The following is a 14781-nucleotide window of genomic DNA, read 5'->3' on the forward strand; positions in this document are numbered from 1 at the left end:
TCTATGGTAGATGTGTAAAAATGAAATGAAATAATCGTATGGCATTGCTGGCCGGGAAGCCTCATTCGGAGAAGTTCTGCCGCCGTGTTACAAGTCTTACTGCATGTGACGCCACATGGGGCGACTTGCGCGTCGATGAGGATGAGATGACGATGGGGACGACATAACACCCAGTCCACGGGCTGAGAAAATCTCCAACCCAGCCGGGAATCGAACCTGGGCCCGCTCATGGTAGGCAAGCATGTTACCACTCACCTAAGCAGGCAGACTGGTAGATGTGTGTGTAGTCGATACTGATCAGTACGAAGTCCCCACAGAGACCCCCTTTCAGTGGAGGCACTCGTGGGTAGGCTTGTCAGAAGCAGCAGTGCTTTCCAATCAGATCGTGCATCATGACCAACAATGATGATACAGGCAGCCAAGCAGAGCATGGATAGGCTGTTTCTGTGTGGTTGACTCTGTGGTCGTACCCCTAAAACCTTAGATACTCACTCAGATTGGGCAGGACTCTAAGAAGCTGACTGTAGTGACAGCGAGGGCCATAGTTATGAGAGTGACGTTGCAATGTCGACGATTTCTGTGGAAAGCGATTGGTGTTGAAACTCAGAGGGGAGGGGGAGCGGGGGCTGCACGCGGAAACTGAACTCTGGTGGAGCAGTGTGTAACCTGTCTGGTTGCAGCCCCTGGCCTTGTGGAGGACAGGTCTTGGTGCAGTATTGATTTTATGTACGGTTTTGTCTCCGACACCTCTCATTTCCAAACAGGTCGTTAAAAACAGAGCATGGTAACACCAGTAGCTGGGAGCTTGTACATGTCATTGTCACTGGTCTGAACTGGCTCAGATATCTCTTGAAGTGAGACGCTGTGAGAAACTTCAATGTTTCTCCGCTCCATTACCAACAACTAGTGACTCCAGCCGATTGACATCAAAAAGCATCCTTCCGGAATGAGATTTTCACTCTGCAGCGGAGTGTGCGCTGATATGAAACTTCCTGGCAGATTAAAACTGTGTGCAAGGTTCGCAGGAGAGCTTCTGTAAAGTTTGGAAGGTAGGAGACGAGGTACTGGCAGAAGTAAAGCTGTGAGTAGCGGGCGTGAGTCGTGCTTCGGTAGCTCAGATGGTAGAGCACTTGCCCGCGCAAGGCAAAGTTCCCGAGTTCGAGTCTCGGTCGGGCACACAGTTTTAATCTGCCAGGAAGTTTCAAAAACCATCCTTGTTCTCTTATTTCACTTCCTTTGTGTAGGAACCACTAAGGTCGTTCGGCAAACGCTGCAGCTTTTCCACATGCGGTAATAGTGCCTGAATGAGGACGATTGGAACTGGTAGCGATTCTGCAGGGCACATTGTGTTTACCGTCACTTCGAACAGTTGTTGCTTAATATCTTCAAACTCATTTTCTGTGGCTGTCAATGACGCGTGTAGAACTCGGTATTCTTCAGATAAATTTAGACGTTTGCCATACTGCCTCCATATTTATTGGTCCTGTCAGCCATGTTTGCTTTCAACAAATAGTAAGTACCCTGTAACTGCTTTACTGCTATAGTGTGGGAAACCGCCATGTCTGGGTTTGAATGCGCGGGCGGTTGAAAGTGAAAATGCCGCAAAAAGTTCATAGCCAGCCCTGCCAATGATGAACTTCCAAGTGGAGGGTGTACATACACCAAAATCCACTCTACAAACAGTTGTGCCATTCAGCTGTATCACTGGTGGGTCATAGTAGAAGAGATTTCGAAATGTCTGAAGAAGTTATTGTCTTCGGGATTGTGTTCTCCCTAAGCCAGTGTCGACAAGGAGATACTGATTCGTATTTTCGTCGAGAACCAGCGGCTATTCTGAGAGATTGGAGCAAAACTAGTTTGACTCACTTATTCGGGTTGCAGGTCCCTTGGAATGTGTCATTTAATGAATTTCGGAGACCAGTGGCGAAACGTGGCATTTTTTTGTAGGGTAGCCTGAGAATAACTCTAAAAAAAGTCTTAAAACAAAAACTTGTAAAATAGAAGCACTGCAAAAAACAACTTAGTTACATAATTCTACAAAGACAAACTACTACAGAAATTTTTATAAATAAAAACATAAAAATGTTTAACATCTACCCATTAATAGAAATATAACACGTAGTAACTCACCGTTACATCCTTTTATAAATTAGTTCTATCCTCCTGGAGGTAAACATAGTTAACACGACATCTGAACTTCTGCCGTCTGGTTGAAGATTTCGTGCTTCCCTTCTCTACAGCCACAACCCTAAGTTTTATAGTCTGTCGTTTGTCATTGTGTTGAGAAAGCAGAATTTTAACGCGTTTTAAGGTACTCATGTGTCTTTCGGAAGATGCGGTGGTTGCTGGAATTGGAAGACCCAACGATAGTAATTTCACACGTTCAGAGAACACGTTTTTAAAATCCATTGTTTATAATGGATAGAAGGAGGTCCTGAGGCTGCCGACGTTTATCTTCAGTGCTCCAAATAAAAGTAAGTCTTGTTTCCGTTTCTCACTGTCAATGAAAGGATATATTTTGAGCAGATTTTCAGCTTCACGTACAGGTAAATTGTTTGGCCTAGCATAACCTGAGAACTTTTTCTCATTCACAGGTTCTGTCAAATCTGTTTCATGAAAGTCCTGGAATCTAGTTTCCATGTTTACTATTGCTGTGTCAATGATTTCGAATGCTAACCTTATCAGCTTCTGAATACTTGCTTCTACTCCACTAAAATTAATTTCAGATACTTCTGTTTAGCTTCCAAGACGTATTTCAGAATAATTTCCTCACATCTTAGTCTTTTACCCGTTTTAATGCGGTTTTCAATTTCGAACTTACAACATCTTACGCCCACAGTTATAGTTTCCAAGATGTCAAACAAGAACATCCCCCAGCCTATGGCTAAGCCACGTCTTCGCTATATCCTTTCTTTCAGGAGTGCTACTTCTGCAAGGTCTGCAGGAGAGCTTCTGTTAAGTTTGGAAAGTAGGAGACGAGGTACTGGCGGAAGTAAAGCTGTGAGTAATGGGCGTGAGTCGTACTTGGGTAGCTCAGTTGGTATAGCACTTGCCCGCGAAAGGCAAAGACCCCGAGTTCGAGTCTCGGTCCGGCACACAGTTTTAATCTACCAGGAAGTTTCATATCAGCGCACACTCCGCTGCAGAGTGAAAATCTCATTCAATATACTTGTACATTGTAAAATCGAATTGTACAGCTGCAGTAGAAAAGAAAAGTTTGATCATCCCGATGGCTCTCGATCTTCCACCATAATCAAGTCCCTCAACATGAGGTGGCAAATATGAGGTAACCAAGGAGATGGAAACGTGGGTTCTACTATGCCAAGACTGCTTGGTAGCTACAACAGGAAAACACAATTAATGTTGTAGTCCATGATCAGGTGGTTGACAATTATAGAAGACGCAACTAGACTAAGCATCTGTAGAATGACATAATTTACAAGTCACAAATCTTGCAGTGACGAATTAATCTCTCGTAATCTTGAATGTCGAATCCGGTGAATTTGAAGAGTAACTTGGAATGGAGCTACAAAGACTTGATGGCAGCGATGACTGAGCTGCAGGCGGTGACTAACATCGGCGCTGGCTGACCACTGGGCGCTGCTACGAACTGTGGACTGGCACAACTGCACTAGTCTCCTGCTGCACGTGGAGTGGCATAGCGGCGCCTCACGGCGAGCATAAGTACTGCGACCGGCTGTGTACTCTTTGGCTAACACAGCCGTTTTTCTGTTCCGTTTATCGAGAGAATCGCATCTGGTGGGTCGATCTCTCAGGCGGTAGTGTGGTCGTATGACAGACGACATCATACCCCTCCCCCCCCCCCTCCAAAACGACGCACCTCCGTCGAACAATGTGTGTTACGGTGACTACGACGACGACGGGGAGAAGGTGTGGGTGAGACCGTTAGTGATGGGACCGGGGTTGCTCTGGCCCTCGACTCTGGCCCCGGTCTGCCTCCCGGCCGGTGCCCTGCGCTCCACACATAAACGAGGGAAGTGTGCGGAAGAAGGCAACGGTCCACCCACAGCCGCGGCGTCCACAATAGGTGGGTTCGCCATCGGGCTGTCCGTGGGCGCCAGTGAATCCATCGCACCCGTCAGGGTAGTGACCTCGGGAGACGTGGGCGGCGGCGGCGTCGGCGGCTCCAGCGGCGGCGGCCCGGCGACTGGCGGTACCCAATCCACGGTTTCTAGGTCGGCAGACCCAGAGCTGCGCAACCGGAAGGTTGCACAACCGGACCAACAGGAAGAGGGCGCCGCTCTATGCCGTGACCGTGCAAACGGTCGACGGCGGGAGCGACATCTTCGACTTGCGGAAGTTGCTGGGCTTCCCGGTTACGACGGAGGCTCTCCCGACCGCCATGGACCCTCAGCCCCAGTGCTTCAGGTGCCAGGGCGAGGGCCATGTTGCGAAGTATTGCCGCAACGCGGCGCGGTTCGTCAAGTGCTCGGGCGAGCACGACAGCCGCGCCTGCGACCGCGGCAGCAACGCTCTGCCGACCTGTGTCCGGTGTGGCGGCCCGCACGTCGCCAGTTGGCGCGGTTGTGCGGCTTTCTCAAGTCGCAGCCGTTCCGGGGGCGGCGAAGCGGCCGCGGCCGCACCGACGCAGCAGCAGAAGAAAAGACGACGTCGGAAACGGCGTAGGGCGCAGAACAGCCCGGCGCAGCTGAGGGGCGGCGCAGCAGCAGATCCACCTGCCTGGGGCAGGGACGGCCGCTCGGAAACGGGCAGCCAGGACGCAGCTCGCTCTCCCGTGAAGAGATGTGACCTCGACCTCGGCGCCGCCGTGAAGGAGGCCACAGCAGCCCTCAAAGCCGTCATGGCGGCGGAGAGGGCTGCCTTCGCAGCCGCCGTGGCTGCAGAGAAGGAAGAGGCCTTGAGGCAACTGCGTGCAGTCTTCGCCCAAGGCCTCAGCGCAGTCGTACCTGCGCCTGTCCCATCGGTTGCCTCAGTAGCACCGCAGGTGAAAGGTGCAAAGAAGAAAACCGCCGCCCCAGCGGAACCGGTGGCAACGCCGACTGCTGCGGGACCGGGCCCCGCAAGGGATCGAGAAGCCAATAGGGCAGTCTTCATCGCGCAAGCGTCGCCGCGCTGCCGCGCAGAACTTTTATGTTACAGGGAGTAAGCCACTGCGGCCGGCCCAGGAGACTACAAGCGAGCCCAGCCGCAGCACCGGACTGATCCAGCTAACGACCACGCAGTACATAGGTAACGTCGCACGATACCTCACGCTAACCACCCCTCACCTTGCATGCTCTGTCGCAGCTAGCAAACCGCTACTGCCCTTACTACCCGTCCTACTGTCGCAGAGGTTTTTTTCCCTTGCCGCTGGCCTTGGCACTTTTTTTCCTCTGCTCTTACAACTGCTACCCTTCGATCGTTTTCGACCACTTCTATCTCGTGATGGACCATGTTAATGAGTAGTCTTACCCAGACGCATGGATAACATCACAGCCCGCATCCTGTGACGCCTGATTCAAAAACTAACATGTTTACGGAGGTGACAGTAGAACTTTTGGTTTGGTCACCACGTTGGTGTGGGCGTGGAGGGGCCCCATCCTTTATTAAAAGACCCAGAGCGATGAGGCGCGCCACGTGAGGGCGGATGTCCTCCGGCCGTCTGCGACGCGGCGAACAGACGAGCAGCGGCAGGAAAAGGCCCAGGACGAGGGCGCAGCTGTGACAAATGACATTTGAAACGACGGCATTGGGGGTCCCGATGAGGGAACATGACAGACCCCAACGGCCGGATGATACAACCTTCGCCCCAATGCCGTGAACCAGAGTAGTTTCTAAAGAAGACAACGTCGCCTGTGCGGAAACGATTCTGCACAGGAAGCAAAGGCGTAAGGTGCGTAGGGGGATGCAGCAGCTGCAGAAGGGTACGGTGGCGACGACCGTCGAGGAGCTCAGCTGGCGATGCGCCGTCCCGCGGTTGAGAGCGGTACGTTGACAAGAACAGCAGGAGCGCTTGTTCACAGGTGCAGTGGGGATGTAAACGAGCCCTGTGTTCTTTGAAAGTACGAACGAAGCGTTCCGCTTCTCCATTGGACTGGGGATGGAAAGAAGCGTTCGTGAGGTGACAGATGCCATTGGCGCGACAGAAGTCTTCGAACTCCTGCGAAACGAACTCTGGGCCACTGTCACTAACTAACGGTTCTGAGAGACCTGCAAGGCAAAAGATGGACCGAAGAGACCGAAGCGTCGATCTAGTCGTCGAGGACGACATAGGAATGACAATCGGGAACTTGCTGTACGCATCAACGACGATTAACCATCTCGTATTCCAGAAAGGTCCAGCAAAGTCAAGATGGACACATTGCCAAGGGCCCGCGGATTTTGGCCAATCTTGAAGTCGTGACGGGGTACTAGCCTGATTTTCAGCACAAACTCTACACTTGGAGGTCATCTGTTCAATGTCACTGTCTAAACCGATCCAAATACAATGTCTACGAGGGAGTTGCCTGGTGCGAACAACACCCCAATGGCCCTGATGAAGTAGCTTTAACACGTTCTGTTAAAGAACCCGTGGAATCACCACACCGGCAGTGTCTGTATCCATTCGAAGTAAAATAACGCCACGTTGAGCTGCGTTTGGAATAAATTTGATATAATATGTTATCTTCCCAAGTACCGACTGAAGTTCGGACAAATTTGTGGGCGTTTTAAGCTGACTGATAGCCTGGAGATGAGACTGCAACGGGTGAACACCTTGAGAATTAGTGACATGGCCTAAGTACTCGAGTTCAGTCTTGAAAAATACACATTTGTCCTTATTACACTTAAGGCCAGCTTGTAAAAGCACTTGAAACAGGGCACGAAGATTAGACAAATGTTCTTCGGCGGTACGACCCGACACCACGATATCGTCGAGATAGTTGCCACAACACGGCACTGTAGCTGTAAGCTGTTCAAGGTATCGTTGAAATATTGCAGGAGAAGATGCACTACCGAATGGTAGCCTCAAAAATTTAAACAAACCCATGTGCGTATTAAGCACAAATACCTGTTGGGACACGTCATCCAACGGAATTTGCAGGTAGGCATCGCGTAAGTCTATTTTGGAAAAATAGCGACCAGTACCTAACTTGTCCAGAAGTTCTTCCGGTCGTGGCAACGGGTAAGTGTCTATCACAGTCTGTGGATTTACTGTTGCCTTGAAATCTGCACATAAACTTAATTTACCCGTCGGTTTCTTCACGACAACTAACGGTGAAGCCCACTGGGAAGCAGAAATGGGAGCTAACACGCCATTTGCTTGCCAGAGTTTTAACTCGTCTGCTACTTGGTCACGCAGTGCATACAGCACATTGTGGGCACGGGAAAAGCGTGGTTGACCATTTTCCTTCAATGTGACATGTGCAACGAAATTATTGGCCAGACCTAAACCTTCACTAAACAAATCTGCAAATTCGTCGCGCAACAACGTAACTCTATGTACAATACTCACTTGCAAAACCTGATGGTGGAAATAAGACAGATTGAAAATATTAAATAAGCCCATACCAAAAATGTTTGCACGCGACTTAGAACGGACAATATGAAACAGAACTGACTTTGTCACTTTGAGATACGTAGCAGGCAAAACACAAGAACCAAAAGTTTTAATCTCATCTCCTTTGTAGGTAGTCAGCACTGTCTGAGATTTCTCTAACTTAGGACAACCTAAGTACAGATATGTAGAATAATTGAGCAGTGAGACGGTAGCGCCTGTGCCCAGCAGAGGCTGAACAGCTTTATCACAAACAGCTAGGCAAATGTTCAATTTTTTAGGACTACGGCACACGGCAAAGACATTGTCCTGTGTGCGTGTGAACACATTACCGGAGTCTGAAACACTATGCAGTGTGTCTTGCGAGCGAGCGGTAGCTCGACGTCTACGTCTCGGTCGGCCTTGAACATTCGTGGGCGCCTGCGCTCGGGGACCACGTTCACATTCCACACTAACACTGTAGGCTGTGCACCGTGCGAAGGTGACGGTGCCTGTCATAATGTTAATCTGGTTACACGACTTACGTGTGCTCTTAGGGGGAATGTGAGCATGGGGCGACGACCTAGAAGCCTGCAAGCAGACCGTGGCACTATGGCCCAGTTTGCCACATGTAAAGCAAGTCTCATTGCGACAAGGACAATTAGTGCGAGAATGAGCGTTAAAGCAACGAGGAAAAGACTTATTTTTGTTCCTACTGTGGGAACTGAAATCGCCAACTGACCGAGGCGAGTGGGTCTCCGTAGCACGTGAGAGCCATTTACATCTACAGGGTGTTTCAAAAATGACCGGTATATTTGAAACGGCAATAAAAACTAAACGAGCAGCGATAGAAATACACCGTTTGTTGCAATATGCTTGGGACAACAGTACAGTTTCAGGCAGACAAACTTTCGAAATTACAGTAGTTACAATTTTCAACAACAGATGGCGCTGCGGTCTGGGAAACTCTATAGTACGATATTTTCCACATATCCACCATGCGTAGCAATAATATGGCGTAGTCTCTGAATGAGATTACTCGAAACCTTTGACAACGTGTCTGGCGGAATGGCTTCACATGCAGATGAGATGTACTGCTTCAGCTGTGCAATTGTTTCTGGATTCTGGCGGTACACCTGGTCTTTCAAGCGTCCCCACAGAAAGAAGTCACAGGGGTTCATGTCTGGCGAATAGGGAGGCCAATCCACGCCGCCTCATGTATGTTTCGGATAGCCCAAAGCAATCACACGATCATCGAAATATTCATTCAGGAAATTAAAGACGTCGGCCGTGCGATGTGGCAGGGCACCATCTTGCATAAACCACGAGGTGTTCGCAGTGTCGTCTAAGGCAGTTTGTACCGCCACAAATTCACGAAGAATGTCCAGATAGCGTGATGCAGTAATCGTTTCGGATCTGAAAAATGGGCCAATGATTCCTTTGGAAGAAATGGCGGCCCAGACCAGTACTTTTTGAGGATGCAGGGACGATGGGACTGCAACATGGGGCTTTTCGGTTCCCCATATGCGCCAGTTCTGTTTATTGACGAAGCCGTCCAGGTAAAAATAAGCTTCGTCAGTAAACCAAATGCTGCCCACATGCATATCGCCGTCATCAATCCTGTGCACTATATCGTTAGCGAATGTCTCTCGTGCAGCAATGGTAGCGGCGCTGAGGGGTTGCCGCGTTTGAATTTTGTACGGATAGAGGTGTAAACTCTGGCGCAGGAGACGATACGTGGACGTTGGCGTCATTTGGACCGCAGCTGCAACACGGCGAACGGAAACCCGAGGCCGCTGTCGGATCACCTGCTGCACTAGCTGCGTGTTGCCCTCTGTGGTTGCCGTACGCGGTCGCCCTACCTTTCCGGCACGTTCATCCGTCACGTTCCCAGTCCGTTGAAATTTTTCGAACAGATCCTTTATTGTATCGCTTTTCGGTCCTTTGGTTACATTAAACCTCCGTTGAAAACTTCGTCTTGTTGCAACAACACTGTGTTCTAGGCAGTGGAATTCCAACACCAGAAAAATCCTCTGTTCTAAGGAATAAACCATGTTGTCTACAGCACACTTGCACGTTGTGAACAGCACACGCTTACAGCAGAAAGACGACGTACGGAATGGCGCACCCACAGACTGCGTTGTCTTCTATATCTTTCACATCACTTGCAGCGCCATCTGTTGTTGAAAATTGTAACTACTGTAATTTCGAAAGTTTGTCCGCCTGAAAATGTACTGTTGTCCCAACCATATTGCAACAAACGGTGTATTTCTATCGCTGCTCGTTTAGTTTTTATTGCCGTTTCAAATATACCGGTCATTTTTGAAACACCCTGTAGGTGCGGCGGCTTAGGAAATACGCCGGGCCGTGCGCTGAGGCTGTTTCCTGGTGGTAGCAGCGGCGGAATTGAAAACATCGCCGACTGCACAAACACCGTTTGGTCCGAAATTATCATTCGCACAAATCCGCGAAATCTTGTGCCTCAAGAATTTGCACAACTAGCATTAACGTAGGGTCCGGGTGACGGAGAATTTGGTTGCGAAGTTTCGCACTTTGAATGATTTGCGTGACGGCGTCACGAATCATGCTTCCATTGTATTATTCTCCACACTAGCAACGAAAATTGTAGTCGCGTGTCAACCACTGGAGCTCAGCGATCCACTGTTTGAAAGTCTGGATGATTTGCCACAGCGAAAAAATTTAAACCGAGCTGCCGCAACATGCATACGGGCAGCATGATCGGCGTCAAGGGCCTGCAAAATTGTGTGAGGGACTTTATCCGGAGCAGTGGTAGGGAAGAGCTTCGCGATGACGCGAAACACTCCCGTACCTGCCGCCGCTAGAAAATAGTTGGCGAGCACTGTGCCTCGTATTCCGGATGCGGCGGTATGGACGGCTTACTGGCAGCGCCACCCACTCATCCCACTGTTCGCGCCTCTCGCCGAACGCCTGGAACTGATGCAGGCAGGGCGTCGGCGACAGGGCAGCGGTTGGCCCGGGGAGGATGCTAAGTTCACCCAACTTGGATATGATGTGACGTCATTATGACGTATATACGCTTTAGTCGATTAACACACCTATCGATTTTTACGAACGATCGAGATTCTAAACTGTCGTCAGCTAGTGGTTTGTTTTGACACGTTCTATTCTTATAACAGCTCAGTGTGGCAGCGTATATGTATTTCGCCAAAATAAAAGAGCTGGATATTAATGGAAATATTCCTGACCGTGGCCTTGAAAACACCACGGACAACAAGTTTCGTAAAAAACTGGTCTTCTTATGTCCCGACCAGATTAGATTGTGTGATTGTTGTATTGAATGCTTACGCCGAAAATAATATTTATTTATTATCAATATTTTAGTATGGTTTCATCGAATTGGTCTTGTGAGTACATATTAGATTGTAGCAGCATAGTCTTGCTGACTTTATTTTGTTAATTTATATAGCTGAAAGAGAACTCGTGCAAGTTCGTTAGCTAAGTAATTTATATGTCCATCCCAAGATAGTCTTTTATCAACCATAATTCCAAGTAATTTTACACTCGGACCGCAGAGACAGGTACCTTAGTGTCCAGTAATGACGTGTGTAGAATGATTGAATTTCGAACTTAAAAAGAAAAATATGAGGCATTGTTGAAGAAAAATCGTCGACCGGAGATGAAATACGAGGGGAAGTGGATTTCTCAATGTAATCTTAACCAAAGGTTAGTGTCTAGTACTGATTGACGTATGAAATGATTGAATGCAGTGTCAAAGCATTCCATGGTGGTATGATAAACCAGACGTACTGTATATTATGTCATGTATACAACCACAATAGTTTTAGCATGTAGCTGGCCATGTCAATGTGGTTTATGTCAGCAGTATAATTTGCTAAGACAAGATTATGCAAAATACGAATTGCATCACAACATGAGTGGATACCTTAAACTATGCAGAAGTCTCGTTAATTTTGCTGGATGCAGGTTGCAGAAGATGGCGCCAGTAAAGGTCTCTTACTCGGAGAACCAATGTGTTTGGTCATCATATACTCAGTTCAGCTTTGGAGTCTACTGTTCACAAACGAATGGCGCAGAGCACTGTGCTACCCTGTCACAACCTCTCGAAAGTTCACGAAAGTCGAATAGTCGATATACGGTTTCTACCGTTTTCGATGTAGCGTGTATACGTCATAATGACGTCACATCTTATCCAAGTCCGGTGAACTTAGCAACCTCCTTGGCCCGGCGGCTTGCGGGGCCGTGGCCGCCGCGCGCACGGACTTCGATACGGTTTGCGTCAGCCGAGTCGTCTGCTCCAGCTGAAACTGGCAGAACTGGCCCACAGCAACTGTGTGCTGCGGGGGCGCATGCGCGGCAAGCGGCACATTTGGCGTTGCCTGCATAGCAGCCGTGGTAACAGCAAGCAACGGCATACTAAATATGCACTAGAACACAAGCAAACACCGAATATGGCTGGAAAGACCGAAAAAAGACACTTGCTCAATTGTATACGAACTGATGCATACAAAGGCACTTTCAAAAAGTCACAGTCAAACAAATGTCACAGGAACAGAACCCAAGCACGAATAAACTGGAAACGTTCTGAAAATATTTTAATCACACACAAAAACATTCGCTGGGAAACCTTGTCACATGTAATATGGCTTGATTCCATATAATAGGAAGCATCTCGAAGCCATACAAGAAGGACCAGCTTCAGCCATTTGATGGCTCGTCGCCATTTGATGGCTCTCGGTCTTCCACCATAATCGAGTCCATCAACATGAGGTGGCAAATATGAGGTAACGAAGGAGGTGGAAACGTGGGTTCTACTATGCCAAGACTGCTTGGCAGCTACAACAGGAAAGCGCAATTAATTAGTATTTATTATTTAACTTTGCTGTAGTCCACGATCAGTTGGTTGACAGTTATAGAAAACGCGACTAGACTAAGCGTCTGTAGAATGACATAATTCACACGTCACAAATCTTGCAGTGACGAATTAATCTCTCGTAATCTTGAATGTCGAATCCGATTAATTTGAAGACTAACTTGGAATAGAGCTACAAAGACTTGATGGCAGCAATGACTGAGCTGCAGACGGTGACTAACATCGGCGCTGGCTGACGACTGAGCGCGGCTACGAACTGTAGACTGGCACAACTGCACTACTCTCCTGCTGCACATGAAGTGGCCTAGCGGCGCTGCACTGCACTGCACTCTAAATCTCTGGTTGCATCGACCAGGAGGGAGACAGGCTAAGCAGCGAAGCTGCTGTTCCTGTGTGGACCTCAAGAACTATAGTTTGGCCTCACGGTTAGGATTGCCCTATGTGAGCGTCCGCGTGGGGACGGACGCTGCGTCAAAAACGTCATAGGGGCCGCGGAAGAAGCTACTCCCGCAGCAGATCAGGCCAACGCGTGGTCGGCCTGCGGTGGACTGGGTGGCCCAGTCCGCGTATAAGACGACTGCCAGAGTGTTCTGCAGAGGCATAGAACGCTCTGCGATCCCGCAGCAACGGGACGCCAGTCGGGTGCTAATGACCATAGCAGTTTTGCGCCCTAAAACCACAAAAAAAAAAAAAAAACGGGACGCCAGCTTCCTCATGAAGCAGCCTCGTGGAGTAACGAGGCGGCTTGTGGAGTGGCCTAGCGGCGCCTCACGGCGAGCATAAGTACTGCGACTGGCTGTGCACTCTTTGGCTAGCACAGCCGTTCTTCAGTTCCGTTTATCGAGAGAATCGCATCCGGAGGGTCGATCTCTCGGGCGGCACTGTGGTCGTATGACTGACGACATCACACATCCAGTATAATATTTGGCCGAATTGCTTGATGTAAAGAATTATCGTCCCACCATTCATTGTTTATCGAATCAGTAGGTGCCGCTCTCAAGTCTGTACAGTGAAGACTAATGTTTTGTACAGCATGTCAATGAAAATTCCACCTTGTATCACAAGTACTTGGTATTTTAAAGCCCGTTTACCTCAGAAGTTAATTTCTTTTACTGGAATGGCTAAAATTCTGATAGATTCGCCACAAAAAATTTTACTTGTGTAACATTTTTACAAACACAGAGGAGGACTTGATTCAATTGATGTGCATGGCAGAGGCAGGCCCGGATCTACGGGGTAAACCTTGAGGGGGGGGGGGGGGGGCAAACTGGCGTACCTGCCCTGGGCGGCAATTTCAGCTGATTTCTGAATGAATCATAAGTTGATTTTTGAATGATGCATGCATAGGGTACGTGATGTCTCTGCCACGGGAATCCCCGAGGCATCCAGAAATAAAAATCTTTCCTGCAGACAAAATAGGACGGGGATACACAAGCTGAGCCGAGTGAACTCGAACGGATGGGTGCCAATCAATGTTTGTTTATGTGCTTGTTTGGGTGTGCGAATGATCAGTATTGTTATAATTATTAGCGAAATCCTTAGATTCAGACTACCAGAATGTAATTAAATGACAAACAGGAATAACTGGTAAGAAAGATTACATATTAACTTCTTGGTGTATCCAAGAAAATGAAATTTTGACAGAAAATGTTTGTGAGATCGTTACACTACTAAGGACCAGTTGTACAGTCCCCAGTTAGCAGCTACTTTCCTTGTGTTCTATTCGTGGAATAGTGCGTAAAACAAGCTGCATGAACACGTAATAACGCCTAACCGGAAAATAAACATTGGATAACTTAACTGGTGATTCTGGCAGTGTTAGTGAATTTAACCGGGTTCGTAAAATACTCCATAGGATGCCGAATGATCAATTATGGTTCTTCTTCCGCCAAGGAGTCCAAAAGTTCTAAATAATTTCCTTTATTTACTAACACCTCAGATTCGTCATGATGTCGAAGAACTAACTCTTGCCGTGCTAAAACGCAGGCAGTCGAAATAAGTCTTTATATTATACATCTGTTTGGATCAACCTTCTCATTATGTTTGAAAGCTTCCAGGCGTTTTGCTTCTGAAATAGCATGGTCAGTTCTTACTGTACCTATAACTGTGTATAACAGTTGCTGTTATATGTGAAATGCAACATTCATGCTTTTTAGTTTACCATTCCAGATAGCATACACTGAGAACAGTCAAGTTTCTGCCTTACAAGGTTGCCACTTATCCACGGTTTTCAATTGTACCATTGTGTTTGGAACCGTCTTATAAATTTTTCGTAAAATTTTTTAATAGGCACACTTGATGTCCGCTTTCGTTCTTTCACCAGGAGTTTATCTTCCAGAGAAAGACAAGAGAAGAATACAAGTTCTTCAGTTAAAAAATGCAGTGGATCTTGAGATGAAATAAACGCGTTCATGTTAGTTTGAGGTAGTCAGGA

General features: G+C 48.1%; 1 protein-coding gene across 1 annotated transcript; it reads right to left on the reverse strand.

The window, feature by feature from the left end:
* Positions 1-3869: 3869 nt before the first annotated feature.
* LOC126095348 (uncharacterized) lies at positions 3870-11889 on the reverse strand. The gene is made up of 2 exons (XM_049910152.1): positions 11690-11889; positions 3870-4212 (listed from the first exon to the last, which is right to left on the reverse strand). The coding sequence occupies exons 1-2, from the start codon at positions 11887-11889 to the stop codon at positions 3870-3872; spliced, it is 543 nt and encodes a 180-aa protein (XP_049766109.1).
* Positions 11890-14781: the final 2892 nt, after the last annotated feature.

The sequence above is a fragment of the Schistocerca cancellata genome, chromosome 8 (assembly GCF_023864275.1).
Source record: "Schistocerca cancellata isolate TAMUIC-IGC-003103 chromosome 8, iqSchCanc2.1, whole genome shotgun sequence".
Taxonomy (NCBI): Eukaryota; Metazoa; Arthropoda; class Insecta; order Orthoptera; family Acrididae; genus Schistocerca; species Schistocerca cancellata.